We start from the raw sequence: 16,856 nt of genomic DNA on the forward strand, positions 1-16,856 counted from the left end.
TTTTTGTTATTTTTTTCTTCGTTGTTACAGTTTAAAAGTAATCACAAAAAAAGTAAAAAAAAATCTGGTACACAAACTTCATTTGCTCATATTGAAAAATGATAAAAAATTGACTTAAGCTCTTTTAACTTACTGACACAGTATATATATATATATATATATATATATATATTTGAATTAATATATTTAATATATATATATATATATATTTGAATTAATATATTTAAGTCAAGTAAAATTATAATTTTATAAATATAAAAATAAATTTTACATTTACACATAAGTCAAAACGAGAGAGTTCTCGGGGGACTGTGACGAAGCGTTTCAATTTAAATATCCAATTCCAATAAACGAATTAAAATTGTATATGAAACTTTACACAATTAGCCTCTCCAATAAAATGCATACACATACACATGCCGTGTGACGTAGCCACACACTTAGAACAAAACGGAAGAAACAAAAAAAAGAAACAAGAACAAACAACACTTCTAACCATGAATCCCTTCAAGCAAGAAAACTGAGTTCAACAAAGACACTCCGCCCTCAGAACGCGAAAAAAGGGGTTGCACTCACACACTTGCAACTTTTTGTGTATGAACACAAAAGTCGAAGGAGAAGCGTGGTGAAAAATGAGAAAAGGAAAAGAAAGACAAGGCCAACAAGAGCCAAAGCGTCATTTTGTTATTTTTTGTTGAAGTGTTTGGTCGCGTCGTGTCTCGTGTCGTTGTTTGTATAATGTTAGTTTATTAATTATAAACAATTTTATTAAATTATAAACAATATGGAAAACAAAAAAGGTATGTTTTATATATCGCTCAAAGTGTTTGGGTTAAAATGTTGTTTCTTCTTGTGTTGTAGATGAAGAAAAATCTAGAAGGTGAAACATGCGATTGGGAATTAAAAAAAACACCAACAACAGCAGCAGCATCAAATGAAATAAAATAAAAAAAAAGTTATTGTATTTTATATTGTATTTATTGTGAAAATTTCGTTTGCCAAAATAAAATAAAAAATAAAACAGTTTCAGTGAAAAAAAAATGAATCTTGTTCTTTTTTTGGTCGCAAATGCGAAATGTCATCCCTTTCTTATTCCTCTTTCTGGTAGGTTTTTGCTGCTCCGGCTCAGGTCCGCCTTCGGCTCCGTTTTCTCGGAATGGAGATTTTCACCACACCAATACATATGCAATCGACTTCGCGGTGATTATAATTTCCATACTAATTTGAGCCGCCTTCGGACCAGTTTCTGATCCGAAGTCGGACTCAGCTCCGCCTCAGGCGGAGCGGATTCGGACCGAGGTCGGACCTGTTTGCTTGAAGGGATACGACACGCAGACGTCATTCGATTATAATAGGTGTGTTTTTGTTTACAACCGGTCTTAACTGGACAAAAAAAACGCAGTCTGGGCTAAGCAATTTATATGTTAAATACAACAACACCTTAGCCGCTTGGGCTTAGTTGTTTAGCCCGGAGATTTCTCTGGGCTTAACTTTTTGAAGAGTTTTAAATCTGTGCTACCAAACTAATTTTTTCATAAATTGTTTAGAATTTGTTTAAAAACGTGAAAACTCACGTTTGGAAGGACAAAATGTATGAAAATAGTTTTGCTAGCATACATTTTTGTATCTCTTTGTAAAACATACATGAAAAATACAAAAAAATGACGAAAGCGAAAAATATGACAATTATAAATTTTTGTTGTGTCTGCTGTTTTCGGAACATTCAATATACAGTGCTGCCAAGATTTCAGGTTAAGCCCCGAGGCGTTTTTTTTTTGTCCAGTTAAGACCGGTGGTAATAAAAAACACACCTAATATTGATCCAGAAGAACAGCAATTGTTATCATTTAATGTAAACACAGATTTTGAATGTGAAGTAATTGGTTCATTTGCAAGCTATGACTTGATTCAACTTAATTGTTGCAAAAATAATTTAAATCGTAATCTTGATCTTGTTTTTTTCGATAGAGAATTAAACATATCGGTTGATAAATCAATTTATCCTATTTTTCCTAACTCTATTCACCATTTGGCTCTTAATGTTAACTTTTCTTTTTATAATTATTTTAAAAGCACAAATTGTTATAAATTTAAATTCAACTACGCAAAAGCTAATTACACTGACATTGCGAGTTATTTGTCGGGTATTCCGTGGCGCTTAAATTATAATTCTATGAATTTGTTTGAATTCTATAATTTCTTCATTGAAAATTTGAAAGCGGCAATTAATATGCATGTACCAAAACTAAAAATTATTAAAAACTCAAAACCTCCATGGTTTAACAAGAGGCTTTGTAACTTAAGTAATAAAAAAAACAAAGCTTACAAAAGGATACGCACTTGCGAAAACAATATCGATTTAAAAAATAATTACATTCGGCTAGCTCGAGAATTCGATGTTCTTAACAAATTTCTTTATAAAAATTACATTTTATCAATTGAATCAAACATAAAAACTTGTAACGTGGCATTGGTGGCATTTTTATCATAAAAATTCATCATTAAAATTCATACTTAAAAACTAACATGCACATAACTAACAATCATCATAATAAAAATAAAACTTAATAATAATAACTTAAATATAAACTAACTACTCATGCCATGACTAATCTACCATCCATACATAAGCGTAGGGAGGAGGTGATCATACACACCCCCTCAACCTATTCAGCAACATTATGTGACCATCCAATTTCCCTTATGTTTCTGCATGCATATTATATCCATAGGTGCATTCTGAGAATGTATCTTTAATAAAATAAGATATGGTTAATATGATCATCTTATATGTTAAAATAGATGAGATAGATAAGCAGAAAAAGAATTCAAGCAAAGATCATATAACTAGTAAAGATGTCGCACGTAGAACAAACTTCTGTGCTTGAAATTTTCTACCATCAGATTTTACCCATCGGTCCAAAACATGTATCCAAGAATTAAATTGTTGAGAAACATTTTAAAGTTTTACGATGACTGCGTAGAAAAGAGAGGGTTGATTTTTATTGATGAATTTATTTAATGGGAGGAAGCGAGATAGTAGTTAAATGTTGATACGAATAAGGAAAAGAAAAAAAAAATACATTTGTCTGCGAGAATACCTATGAAATAATTTTTTTTTTGTTAAATTATTCAGGAAACTGATATTAACACATGATTCAAAATGATAATTTAAATAAGAATAATTTTAGATATATAGGTATATGACAAGAGTGTATGAGCAAAATTGTGTGAAAATGAATTTCAACCCTCAAATTGTCAATAGGTCCAAATCATTATAATGCAGAAATCCTTCGCAACATTAAAAAAAAGTTCTTATCATGAGTTAGAAAGAGAGAGTTATTTTTAATAGATTTCTTAAATGCGAAGGACCGAGATGTAAGTTGAATAGGAACAAATGAAAACAAAAAGGATCGTTTTGCTGTGCGGGTATATATTTTTTTTCACAACTGTATTGCTTCGCACAAGCAGGGCGAAGACGAGATGGCTAGTTTTAAAGATTGATGAAAAAAAGAAGCAAAAACAACTTTTGCAAGTGACTGTGATGCGTTCTTTTATTCGACGATGTTAACTATTGTTAACAATAGTTAACTTTCATCGTTCCTAAATAGGGGGGTTCACATTGACCAACTTACCGGACAGACCGGTTGTCATTTGGCCTGATGGCCGAATTATATTTTTCGTTCACACTCATCAGACAATTTTCATCAAAACCCACTTTTCAGCTTATTTTTAATATATCTTTACCCTATTCTGCTCTCAAATTAGAGACAATGGATTATCACTGTCTGCCGGACAGACATGTCGTTTAATTGACTAACATGTCCGTCCGACCACCAAAAAATCAAAATTTTTTGAAAACCATCCGGCAAACCGGACAGGCCGTCGGATGAGTGTTCACACTATCAAATCAGCATCAGATCAGACCAAATGGCGGCTGGTCTGTCCGGTAAGTTGATCAATGTGAACCCCCCTAATGAGAAAAAAGTTACAAAGTGTAACATCGTGACGTCACAACATCGTTCCTAAATCCAGTGTTGAAGTGTCAAATAGTTACATTTTGTTACTTTTTCCAACTCAGCTTCTGGACTTGAGTTTTAATGTTAATCTGTCAAACACAACTAAATGGGGTAGAGAGGGGATGATGTGAGAAGAGAATTTCTTGTTTGTTTCCATATTTGAAATTATTGAATGCATATTTTTGTTTCAATTTACTTAGAATTCAATTAAAAAGAATTATTTCAGTACCAAATTAATTTTTTCTTGTTTATTCATTCATAAAATTAATCTCAAAAATTTTTCTTTTGACAGATCAACAAAATGTAACATTTAGTCGTTCCTAAATCAAAGTTAACATTTTTGTCGTTTTCCAAAATTATGGGAGTGAATCACTCCTTTTTCGTGCAATTTTGGAATTTGTTCACGAAGAATTTGACAAGTCGAGTGATTTGACGTTTGCTTTGCATGTGTTTGTAATACGAAATAATTAATAAAATAATAACAATCTTTTAAATTCACTTTTAGTGATTTTTTACAATACTTTATTGAATTTTTTTTTGTAAATAAATATAATTTCCTTCACAAAAAAAACTAAAACAACCACCCAACAATTTGACAAGCAGTGCATGAAGTCAAATGTAGAAGTATTGGTAATCACTCCGTCACTCCTTCAAAATTTTGGGAGTGAAGAATTCACTCCAAAAATTCACTCCTTTTTCAATTTTGGAATTTGAAATCACTCCTTTTGGAGTGATTATATAGCTAGGAGTGTCACTCCTTGAATTTTGGAAAACGACATTTGTAACAAAATGTAACAAAAACAAATACAACGATTTTTTTGACATAACAACAATAGTTAACATTGTTCAATAAAAGAACGGACCACTGTGTGCTTGAGGTGGGTAGGTATAGGTAGGTATACGTGTAAGCAGAAGAAGGTTGATAAGTTTTTTTTTTGGTTTTAATTTTTTTTCGATGGTAGTTAGATATTTAGATATTTTTTTAAGTGGAGGGTGGTTTTCTATTTCTATATTTTTGTTTCCTTTTTGAATAATCGCAAAGGCACAGGCGCATTGCTTTTAGGTGTAAGTACACACGTAATATGTAGGTAGGATTTTTTTTACCTTTGCGATAGCAATCGGCCTTGAAAAATGTAGTTCATTGTATTTTGGTTGGAAAAAGAAATTCAAACAAGTGGTAGGTAGGTAGGTAGGTAGGAAGTGATAAAAATGATCATTCTTGGTTTGTTGTTATTTTCTTTAGTGAGGTAGGTTATGTAGGTATCTATTGATATTGAAAGATTTGTTTAGTGTGGATCAGGGCTGTAAAAAATTCTATTTAAAAATGCATTTGAAATTAAAAAAAAAATGATTGCAACCAAAAATATTTTGCATAAAAAAATGTTATTGCAACTGAAGAATACCTATTTGGATTGAAAATTAAATTTTTATTGCAACTGAAAATATTTTGCACACAAAAAAAATTAAAAATGTTGCATTAAATATTTGTTCATGATCTTAGGCGATTATCTTTGCATTTATGTTATTTTGCAATTATTAAAAATATACTATTGTAGATACAAAAATCTTCTATAACCTATTTGAAAGGTAATAATGTAAAGGTGAAGGTTTTTCCAATTTTTTTTCAAAATTTTGATTTTATAAATTAATATTTCAAAAACTGTGCTTGTTTAAAATTTTTGTAAAAGTCTTGTCTCGACCTAACCTACACGCTCTAGCTTTTTGGCACATTACTCCTGAATCACCCTGTATAATCTATTTGCAGTTTAATTGTTTAAATGAACACAGGAGAGACACCGGACTCCAGTTTAACCATGTAGTTAGGTGCATTTGGTGGAAGTTTAAATATTCTTTTAATGAAAAACCGAAGGCGTTTCCTTTGCAGTTTCATATTTTTTACCTACACAAATTTGAGTTGCATACAATAAGGTCGACTCCACTATTGACTCAAATACTTTGTATTGACGATTCTACTCACGATTACAAATAATAACTGTTTTTCAATTTTTGTCTTGTGGTTTATCCACGGAAACTGCTAGCACATGTATACATTTACTTAACCCTTTCGAACCCAAGCTATGAAAATCAATATTCAAAAATTTTTTTCAGTATTATCGTGTAAATAACATCAAAACTAAGAAATATGAATAGCAAAAAGTTATGTTCCAAAATAATAAATAGCAAAACTAATGTGTTATTTTCATGTTATATGTAAGTGGCATACACTGCCTATGACCACCAAAAAAAGTCGGACAACTGAGAAAATAACTTTTTATAGAACAATAATGTATGCTTTTTCTTCTAAGCCAAAACCCAAAACACTTTCTGGATTAACATTTTTTATATCTTTTTTTCAAAATTATGACCATATACATATAAATAAAAGTTTTTTACAAAAAAAAAAATATGGATTTCAGCCCCTTTTTCGATATAAAAAAAAATTAAAAGTATGATATTTGACTAACTTTTTGTACTAATCCAGTAACTAGGCATTATTATCTTTCAATTAAGCCATCGAAACCTAAAAAATTATTTGATGGAATATTTTTTACGAATTTTTAAAGATATGTTACATGAGAGTCACGCTGGTACCGAAAGGGTTAATAATAAAATTGTCCAAAATTGTGACCTTTACAAATTTATTTTATTCATATTATAATTTTAGAAAGTACGGGGAATATTTTTATAATATGAGAACTATACAAGGGATTTTAATGTAATATTTTAAAAGTGTATCAGTCATTTTTTAAGCTCTTCGCAAATTCGACCTGCTGCATTTCAATCCATTCTTTTTTTGGTTTCAATCTTTTGAGCTGCCCATCCCAAACTAAATCTACCAGTCCTCCCTGTTTGGCGATCACACTTTTTACTCGATTTGCAAAATCTATTGCTGATTCTCCTTCGTGACGATACATTGGTGGTAAATACCAAACATCACAAACAATTGCCCACGACGTCATCATCATGTAAAGGTATTGCATCATGGAGTATTTTGAACTATTCCAGAATGCATCTCCAAACCTAGGGTCATATCTATAAATGGAAAAAGCAATGGTTTTTAATTTAAGGTCTATTTACATACTTAAATACTCATACTTAATTGCAACTGGGTATATGACGCCTCCAACTTCGAAGCTGCCTTTTTTAAATTGCATCACAGATGTATTATTTATACATGTCCCCTCAGGAAAAATTAATATCGGAGGATTTTTTGGATCGGACACATGCTGTCGTAGACGCTCGGCCACAGTATGTCTGTCCTTAACTTCAGCGCGCTCAAACCATATGTGTGGAGATGCTCTAGCAAGGGCTCTTTGCAGTAATCCTAAGAACCCACCATGTCTTTGCCCAATCTATAAAGTGTATTTTATGTTTTCTTTAAAAATGTTGTATTCTCAAACAAAATACATTAAGCAAATATAGAAATATTAATGCATGCACAAGAGGAAAGATTTACACATACTACATATTTATTAGGGTGGATAAAAAAAAACGATTTTTTTTTTTATTTTATAGTCCGAAAAATCGATTGCTAGACACCCCTAGAATATACTCACCAAATATGAGCTCTTTATATTAATGGGAAGGTCTTCCGCTTTGCAATTTTCCATTATTACATCAATCTTCTACTAAAATAAATCATTTTTTTTATAAATCGACTTTTTAGCAATTTTCTTTACATATCCTTCTAGGAAATTGAACGCTCTACAAAAGAGGCCTTGTACACTGTTTTCATTTAACTATTCGTTTAAAAGATATTTGAGTTCCAAAAATTGAGAAAATCTTTAAAAATTCGTTTTTTGTTTTTTCGTTAAAACTAAATGTTAATCTTCCTAGTAATAGTCCAAGCGGCGACCGTCCGTCAAGTTACTTAGCTCATAAGGTTAGAGGTTAAAATTGGTGTCAAACGAAAGATAAGTTGATACTGAAAATAAAAAAACTAGTTTTAGTTTTTTTCAGTTTAGTTGGTTTTTATTAAATCATAAGTTTTTTTGTATAGTCGCTGTAGTTCTTATACCTCGTAACCCAGAAAAAGCCGATTTTGGACTAATGATAGAACTATATTGTTGAAAAAAATCCGGATGAAATGGAAAAGATCCTGTTTGCCTAAAATCGATATTTTCAGAGCTTCACTTAAGGGGGGAAATGCCTCTGGACGACAGCTTTTTCAATAATTTTTTTTGGAAACCCGAAAGCATTTATTGAAATATGGAAAAGTATATGATATTAGCCGTTTTTTATTATCACTTGATCCATATAGATCATTGATTAAAATGTATTACAACAACTACATGAGATCTTGCAAGATCACGATTCGTGATCCTGATGAAAAGCAAGATCTCACGTAGTTGTTGTAATACATTTTAATTAATGATCTATATGGATCAAGTGATAATAAAAAACGGCTATTATTGACATTATGAAGTATTGATACAATTTTTTTGAAGTAAAAAAAAAACAAAATGGCAGCTCTACAGCTCTTTAAAATTGGCCATTGAATAACCGAGTAATTTGGAATTTATTTCATGTCGATAGCTTCACTAGTTTTTGCACGGCGCGAAAAAAAACGTGTTTCGAGAAAAATGCGTTTAAAGTTTTCGTACTGTGGTAGGTTTGGTGCGCATGGGGTTCGGGACTATCTAGGGACTTGAGGCTTCATTTAAGGCTAAGACCACTGAAAATAGTTTCTTCGGTTGATAAATGAAGCCTGGCAAATATCCTCGATTGAACCCTCCAAGTGGGTGCCGGGCGGACAATGACCACCACAATTTATGCTTCGTACGATGTTAAAGCGGGTACAGCTATGGCTAGGTTGGATCGCTTAGAGGTTCTTACTTCTTAATAGTACAATCCTCAGAAATCCAAATTTCACCATAGAATCGAGGTCCCTAATTTTAGAAGTGGTGTGAGCTTTTTGAAACCGTGCCGAGGAATGCAAGACTGTGGGGTTAACCAGTCACGAACGAGCTCTTTCGGATGCCTGACAAGGTGAGAAATAGACTAGCCTTACCCCGGTACACGGCTCTGCCGGGGCTGACCTTTTCCTTCCGTTTCTACTCGTGGGACCTTCTATGAACACTAATAACAAAAAACAAATAAAATAAAGAAACAAAACCAAAAAAACATGCCGGGAAGCAAGGCTTGCCGGCCACTTGCTCTAAGTTAGCTGAAAAGCCTACACAAGCAAGTGAAGCGACAGAATTGCCAACGTCTACTACTAGCTGGACGGGGTCAAATCCTAATGCTAGTAGTAAAAACAATCTTCCGGGAACGGCGCCTCTGCTGCCACCGGTTCGCGATGAGGGAGTGGATAACAACCATACCGCAAACCAAGGTGACGGAATGTCTCTCCTGGAAGGAAACAAACTTCCGGGGATGGCGCCTCTGCTGCCACCGGTTTGAGGCGAAGGAGTGAAGAACGACCAAACCGCCAACAAAAGTGACGGAACGTCTCTACCGGAAGGAAAAATGGAAATTTTAAAAACTTTTTTTTCGGAGATGGTTCTCCGATTGATCCAATTCAGCAATCCATCGCTGCCCACCCACGATAAGAAAGCCCCAATCATCGAAAAAGAACCGGCGGGGCGCTATCGATCCGCTCTAGTAATCATCAATAAGGAGTCCCAGGATCCTCTAGCTGCAAACGGAGGGGTGATCCAATACGGTTTTGATAGCCTTGTGCTCAAAATCTATAAAAAGATGAGGAGATGGCAAGGCTTGCAGGCAGCGATGCCAACTGAGGCATAATTATGCCTTTTAGGCATAATTTTATTACCTAAGGCATTTAGGCTTTTTTTTTGCCAAAAATGCATAATTTTTTTCATTCTTCTCTTGATTTATATTTTAAAAGTTTCTTATAAGGGGTATTCACGATCCGGAGCAACAAAAAGGTGTAAAATAGCTAAATTTTGTTTTTCTATACTACAACTACAACAGACAAATTTTGAACCATAGTATTATATTTTTGCAATAGGGTTAGGGTATTTATAGCAAAAGCGTAAAAAAATTGTAGCCTGAATATTTGGTTGTTTTATATTAAGAAAATGCTACACTTTTGCACTTTTACAACGATACAAAACCATTTGCTTGGAATCGTGAATACCCCTATAATTTTTTAAAAATTTTAAAAAAAAACTAAAAATAAATATTTTATAGGTATAGGTAATATCTTTTAAATAAAGGTTGTTCGAAATTTTATTTACAGAGTTTGATTTTACCATTTAACTCTTGATAGTGTTTAATTTTTGGAAGAATTTTGTTCACACTAATCAATTTTACTAGAAAAGAATCTGCATAAGCGATTTTGTTGCTATAAAAAGGTCTTAAACGCTTGCAAATAGGCGATTATTACTTATTGATGAAAAAAAAAATGGTCGCAAATTTCTCCAATTATGTAAAACAATGTCATAGTTCCCTTTAAAAAATTCTTTCGAAGATTGCCTTTTCGTGACAAATAAGTAGCCTAAATGCATAAATTAATTAATTAAACATTTCGTTTTGTGTACTTGCACTTGTATATAATTTTGAAACATTAACTAAGAAATCTAAATTGAGACATAATTATTTTAAAAAGCATAATTTTTTTCAAGTGAGGCACAATTTTGACTGAATAATTTTGGCAACGCTGCTCGCAGGCCATATATGGATGAATTGGGCAAATGCAAAGCACTTTCAGCAATGGAGGTTGATGAATCATGCAGCTCTTCTATTCCAGACCAGTCGTCATCTTTGGTAGATCCGAAGTGCCCGAAGAAGACGCAAACAAAAACATAGTGTTCGAAAAGGACGCGATCATTAACACAGTGTCCGAAAAGGACGCAAAAACAAGATCTCCTAAAATGGAAGATGAAGAGATGATTGACAGTTTGTTCGATATGGACACTGACAATGACACGCTTGAGGCTCCTCTCTCTGAGTATGAGTTACTAAACTCTACCTCAGAAACGGAGGACTTTAATGCAAAGAAAACACTTACAGTATTTTTACTACCTAATTACAGCGATCGTGATATCGCAACCGCAAGACTGCATACCGCCAAAGGAACATATTGGATTACGTCCGCTTATCTAGGCCATGATTGTGGGCCGCCTCCGGGGGAGACACTTGGGCGAATGATCGCAGCAGCAGCGAGCCAGAAAGTAGATATCATAATTGGTAGTGATGCAAATGCTCATCAGTCATCACACAGTGTGGGGGAGTACTGACGTAAATGAAAGAGGATTCACTTTTTGATTTTATTTTAAGTACTTGTCTCCTTATTTGCAATACTGGTAATGAACCTACCTTTGTCACAAAGAACCGACATGAGGTAATGGACATTACCCTTATATCACAAACAATTCACCACAAGAATAGGAATTGGACTGTATCTAATGATCACTCATTTTCAGATCAAAGGTGTATTAAATTTAGTCTCGAAGATGAATGTATAAAACCCACTGGTTTTCGTGATTACAGGAAAACCGATTGGGTGAAATATAGGGAAACTTTCAATACCTGCTATAATTATCATTAAAGAGCTGGAACCGCTCAGGAAAGACTGTAGAAAGGCTTTCAATAGGGCTAAACAAACAAGGAACCCATTAGACTGGGACCTGTATAAAGTTTCTCTCCTCCTGGAGGAACTTCTAGACTAAGGAATATCCTTTAAACTAATCCAACCATGCCGAGCTCTCTAGAAGACTCAAATGGCGATTGGACTAGCTCCTATGAGGAATCACTAAACTTGCTATTAGACACTCATTTTCCTGGTAGCTCGAACTCAATAAGTGACATTGGTCACCGATCCAACCAATTTTATCAAATTAGTAAAGATCTTATTTCCTAGGATAGACTAATATTGGCAATAAACAGCTTCGATCCATACAAATCACCTGGGCCAGATGGTATCATACCCGCCGAACTACAACACGTCTCAGATATCATATTGTGAAAGTTGGAAATTATAATGATAAGCTGTATAAGCTTCTCGTATATTCCAAAGGCCTGGAGTGAAGCTAAGGTGGTTTGTATACCTAAGGCGGGAAAATGCTCACATGTCACTCCAAAAGATTTAAGACCTATTAGTCTATCATCCTTTCTGCTTAAAACTGTAGAAAGAATGATAGATATCCATCTAAGACAGGAAATAGAACAATGTCTAAGGCACAACAACACTAAGGGGAAATCGGTGGAAACTGCTCTCCATTCTCTGGTTAGCACCATTGAATATTCCCTACACTACAAAGAGTATACTCTTGTCGCTTTTTTAGACATAGAGGGTACGTTTAATAATGTCAAAAACTCATCAATCATAAATGCTCTAGACAATCTTAAAATAGAAGACCCGCTTGGGTAGAGCAGCCAAAAGAAGGACTCCTCAGGGAGGGGTCTTATCACCTCTCCTATGAAACTTGGTAGTCAATGAACTGCAGCTAGACCTAGAGGGAGAAAGCTTAAAGGTTATAGCTTACGCGGACGATGTGGCAATTGCCGTATCAGGCAAATACCCACAGACCCTTGCATAACTACTACAAATAGCTTTAAAGAAGCTAATTCACTGGGCTAAAGGATGTGCATTGGATATTGATACCCACACAACGGAACTTGTCCTCTTCACGAGGAAACACAAGATTCCAGACTTCAAACTCCCTACAATTAAAAATGTAACACTCACTCTATGTGGCCCTCTTTTCATGCAAAAAAGCCATTGGTAGCAAATGGGGCTTTTCTCCTAAAATTGCACATTGGCTGTACAGTGTACACATCGGTCATAAGACCAATACTTACAAACGGGTTGGTAGTTTGGTGGACCGCACTGGACAAAGCGATAAACTTAAACAAGCTAATAAAAGTCCAAAGGTCAGCTAGTATGTGCATAAGCAGTGCGCTAAGGTCAACCCCTTCTGAGCAAACAAGTAGCAGCAAACTCAGCTGTTCGTCTAAAAGCAACCCTTCAATGGAACAACAATCATATTGGTCATACTAAGATTTTAATCAACTTCGCATTCATTCCGGATCGTTTAGACTATACCTCACCTCAATTGGTGTTCGATAATAATTTCTAGACCTCTATTCTCTCTTGGCTCAGAGAAAACGTAATATCCAATACGGATATTCGGAACTTCTCGGACAGCCAAGCAGCTATTAAATCTCTTGCCTCCGTCACTACAATCACGGTCCTCGACTGCCAAACATCTCTAAGAGAGATGTCTGAGCAGTTTAACATTTATCTCGTATGGGCGCCGGGACATAGAGACATTCCAGGCAATTGCAGGGCAGACGAACTCACCAAACAAGGAACAATCACTCCTCTACAACCAGAAAGGAACAATATAGGAAGACCTATCGCTAGATGTAAACTTATGCTAAAGCAGGACGCTTTAAAAAAAAAAACAACTTCATACCTAATAAAAAAGTCGGATTTCTTAAGAAATAAGAATATTCTCAACAATCTTATACCATTTGGAAAAGGGAATTGAACACACTAACTTTTAAGGTAACTTGCCGAAACATCGTAGTGCTTTTTTTATTACACTACGGTTAATTGAATTAGAGCCATGTAAAATTTTTTAGTACTTAGTTGGGCAAAAAAGTGAAATTTTCTTTAAAACTGATGCAGCTGAGTAAACATTTTTGAATGCATTTGGTAGCAGGGTTATTCAAGGTTCCATAACAAAAGAAAAAAATGAGAAAAATTAAGATTTGTAGTCACGGCACATAAAAAACACAGGGTGACCATTTTTTCGACTTTTATTCAAATGCCCATAACTCACAAAATATATGACTGCGATTTTTTTTTATTATTTTTCTGATAACTGTCACCACCTACCTTATCTACTGTTTTCGTTTCGACGTTAACTTTTGGGACACCCTGTATAGGTAATAAGTTACATTAATTTTTCTAAAATTAGCCCCTGTTGCTTCCTCTGATTGAGGATTTCATTATAAATATACGTATTTGAGTATCTTTTGTTTCTTGTTTTGAAATTTTTACTAACACAGAGGCGTAACATCTTTCTTTCAAAGATTTCAAATTCTCTACAGATCGTCGGCGATATGCTAAACCAAATAAAATAGAAGTTTTGATTTTTTATTGAGCATGGGGTGCCTTAAGAAAGGCATAAGGATGTTGGATATTTTTCTGGTTTTGGCCTTGGCATGAGGGTTAAATTTAAGGAAGTTATTGAATTGAATACCAAGGTATTTTAGTTTATTCTTAAATGGGATGTTGATGTTATTTAGGGAGAGCTTCAGATTTTTGCTTTCTCTTACAACTTTTGGATTACATTTTCCACTGGCATTGCGGAAGCAGATAGCTTCTGATTTACTTTTATTTATCTGGATGCCCCAGGTCTTGTAGAAGTTGTTGATTAACTCTAGGTGTCTCTTGAGGTTGATGAGTGCTTCTGTTGGGTAGTCAGCGGAAGCGTAAACGATAGTGTCGTCTGCAAAAAGGATGGCTTCTGAAATAATGGTGTTGTTTGAATAAACTGTATGTGGGCAATTTTCCGATTTTGTTTGTTGGAGGTATGAAGAAATATCTGTTGTGCAAAAAACTGTAAATCATATTAACTAAGTGGGGTGGAAACTCCATTTGCCTGATCTTAAAGAGAAGACCCTCTCTCCACACACTATCGAACGCTTTCTCGATATCTAGGGAACAAGCCACGGTGCATTTTTTTTTGTCTCAGATTAACTGTGACTTCGTTATGGATTTTTAACAGTGGATGAACTGTAGAGTGAGGCTTTTTAAAGCCAAATTGGTGGTCTGGGATAAACTCAATATTTTCATCAGTGTGTTTTTCAACTTTATTCATAAGTATTTTTTCAAAGACTTTCCCTACGTTCGAGAGCATCGAGATTGGTCTGAAATTATCTAGTGTGTATATATTAGGCTTTTTCAATAAAGGAATGATTTTAGCAGTCTTCCATGCTGTTGGAAAGTATCCATTATTTATTTTATTAATGATAGTTAAATATTTAATTGCTTCAGGTGAAATTTTTTTGAGGACAAAGTTTGAAATATTATCTGGGCCTGAGGATTTTTTAGCTTTTAAACTTTTGATTGTATTTGTCACTTCTAGGATAGATGTAATAGTCCGGTCAATTTAGACATCCGAGGTTACATTAATTCCCAGCAAGCTGAAAGTTGGTAGGATTGTTGGAAACACCATCATAAATTAAATCTAAAAAGTCCTCATCGATCCGAGGTGTGGAAAAAAATTTACGGGAGGTCAAAGGTCACAAAAACTGGTTTTTCACGATTTTCAGCAAAACGGTAAGTCTTATCAAAAAAATTTCAATGCAAGAATTGTAGACCAGATTATTATATATAAAAAGTGTCATGACACTTTTTTTCCTAAGACCCACCGTTTCTTAGGTATAACGATTCAAAAAATTGAAGTTGAGTCGAAATCGTCATAATCAGGCCTATTCTGAAAAAAATCTCCCAACTGAAAAGTTCCTAAAATTTCATTATTTTTTAGCTTGGATTTCGTTCTTCAATGGTTAAGAATATGGGGAAAGCAAAAAAAAAATGGAAATTTTCACCATTTTTCCGATAGGGGCCCTTCTCCCGAAACCATTTCCTTGAGAATTTTTGTTTAGAATAGGTCTGAATATATACAGGGTGTACGATAGAGAATGGACAGCCCTAAAACGGTTGATAGCTACACTTATGACTGTTCTAAAAACAGATAGAAAAAAGTTCTATCGCAACCAGTTCATAAAATATTGGCTTTTTTTCGTTCAGTGTATTTTAAATTTTATCATTTTATGTTTTCGTTCACTACAACCACGAATGAATGAATTTTATTTATTTCTTTTTTTTTATCATTTTCTACAATAATTGTATGAGTACATAAACGCTTTAAAAACTGCATTGCTATTGCACATTTTCGTAAAAAAAATTTTGAAATCTATTTTTTGATGCAAAATGTAAAAAAAGTATTTTATGAAAAATTTTAAACACCTGTGGTATAAAATAAATCCATAGAAACCTAGGTGGCCAACTTTCTTAAAAATATTCCCCTTAAACGAGAATGTTTTTAAGAAAGTTGGCCACCTAGGTTTCTATGGATTTATTTTATACCACAGGTGTTTAAAATTTTTCATAAAATACTTTTTTTACATTTTGCATCAAAAAATAGATTTCAAAATTTTTTTTACGAAAATGTGCAATAGCAATGCAGTTTTTAAAGCGTTTATGTACTCATACAATTATTGTAGAAAATTATAAAAAAAAAGAAATAAATAAAATTCATTCATTCGTGGTTGTAGTGAACGAAAACATAAGATGATAAAATTTAAAATACACTGAACGAAAAAAAGCCAATATTTTATGAACTGGTTGCGATAGAACTTTTTTCTATCTGTTTTTAGAACAGTCATAAGTGTAGCTATCAACCGTTTTAGGGCTGTCCATTCTCTATCGTACACCCTGTATATATTCAGACCTATTCTAAACAAAAATTCTCAAGGAAATGGTTTCGGGAGAAGGGCCCCTATCGGAAAAATGGTGAAAATTTCCATTTTTTTTTTGCTTTCCCCATATTTTTAACCATTGAAGAACGAAATCCAAGCTAAAAAATAATGAAATTTTAGGAACTTTTCAGTTGGGAGATTTTTTTCAGAATAGACCTGATTATGACGATTTCGACTCAACTTCAATTTTTTGAATCGTTATACCTAAGAAACGGTGGGTCTTAGGAAAAAAAGTGTCATGACACTTTTTATATATAATAATCTGGTCTACAATTTTTGCATTGAAATTTTTTTGATAAGACTTACCGTTTTGCTGAAAATCGTGAAAAACCAGTTTTTGTGACCTTTGACCCCCCGTAAATTTTTTTCCAC

The 16,856-nt window shown here is 33.7% G+C and overlaps 1 protein-coding gene and 1 long non-coding RNA gene across 5 annotated transcripts in view; one reads left to right on the top strand and one right to left on the bottom strand.

Moving 5' to 3' along the window:
* Positions 1-232: 232 nt before the first annotated feature.
* LOC129906515 (uncharacterized) lies at positions 233-1,326 on the top strand. Its single transcript, XR_008770815.1, has 2 exons — positions 233-800; positions 862-1,326. It is a non-coding gene; the product is annotated as an uncharacterized LOC129906515 (long non-coding RNA).
* Positions 1,327-6,641: 5,315 nt separating this feature from the next.
* LOC129906512 (glycerol-3-phosphate acyltransferase 3) overlaps positions 6,642-16,856 on the bottom strand; it is a 113,909-nt gene continuing 103,694 nt past the window's right edge. For all 4 annotated transcript variants that reach the window (XM_055982294.1, XM_055982295.1, XM_055982293.1 and 1 more), the window contains 2 exons: positions 7,116-7,372; positions 6,642-7,052 (listed from right to left, as the gene is read on the bottom strand). In XM_055982294.1, coding sequence (XP_055838269.1) covers positions 6,755-7,052; positions 7,116-7,372 — 555 coding nt within the window. In that variant the 3' untranslated portion in view covers positions 6,642-6,754. The remainder of the gene's footprint in view (positions 7,053-7,115; positions 7,373-16,856) is intronic.

Source organism: Episyrphus balteatus, chromosome 1 (assembly GCF_945859705.1).
Source record: "Episyrphus balteatus chromosome 1, idEpiBalt1.1, whole genome shotgun sequence".
Taxonomy (NCBI): Eukaryota; Metazoa; Arthropoda; class Insecta; order Diptera; family Syrphidae; genus Episyrphus; species Episyrphus balteatus.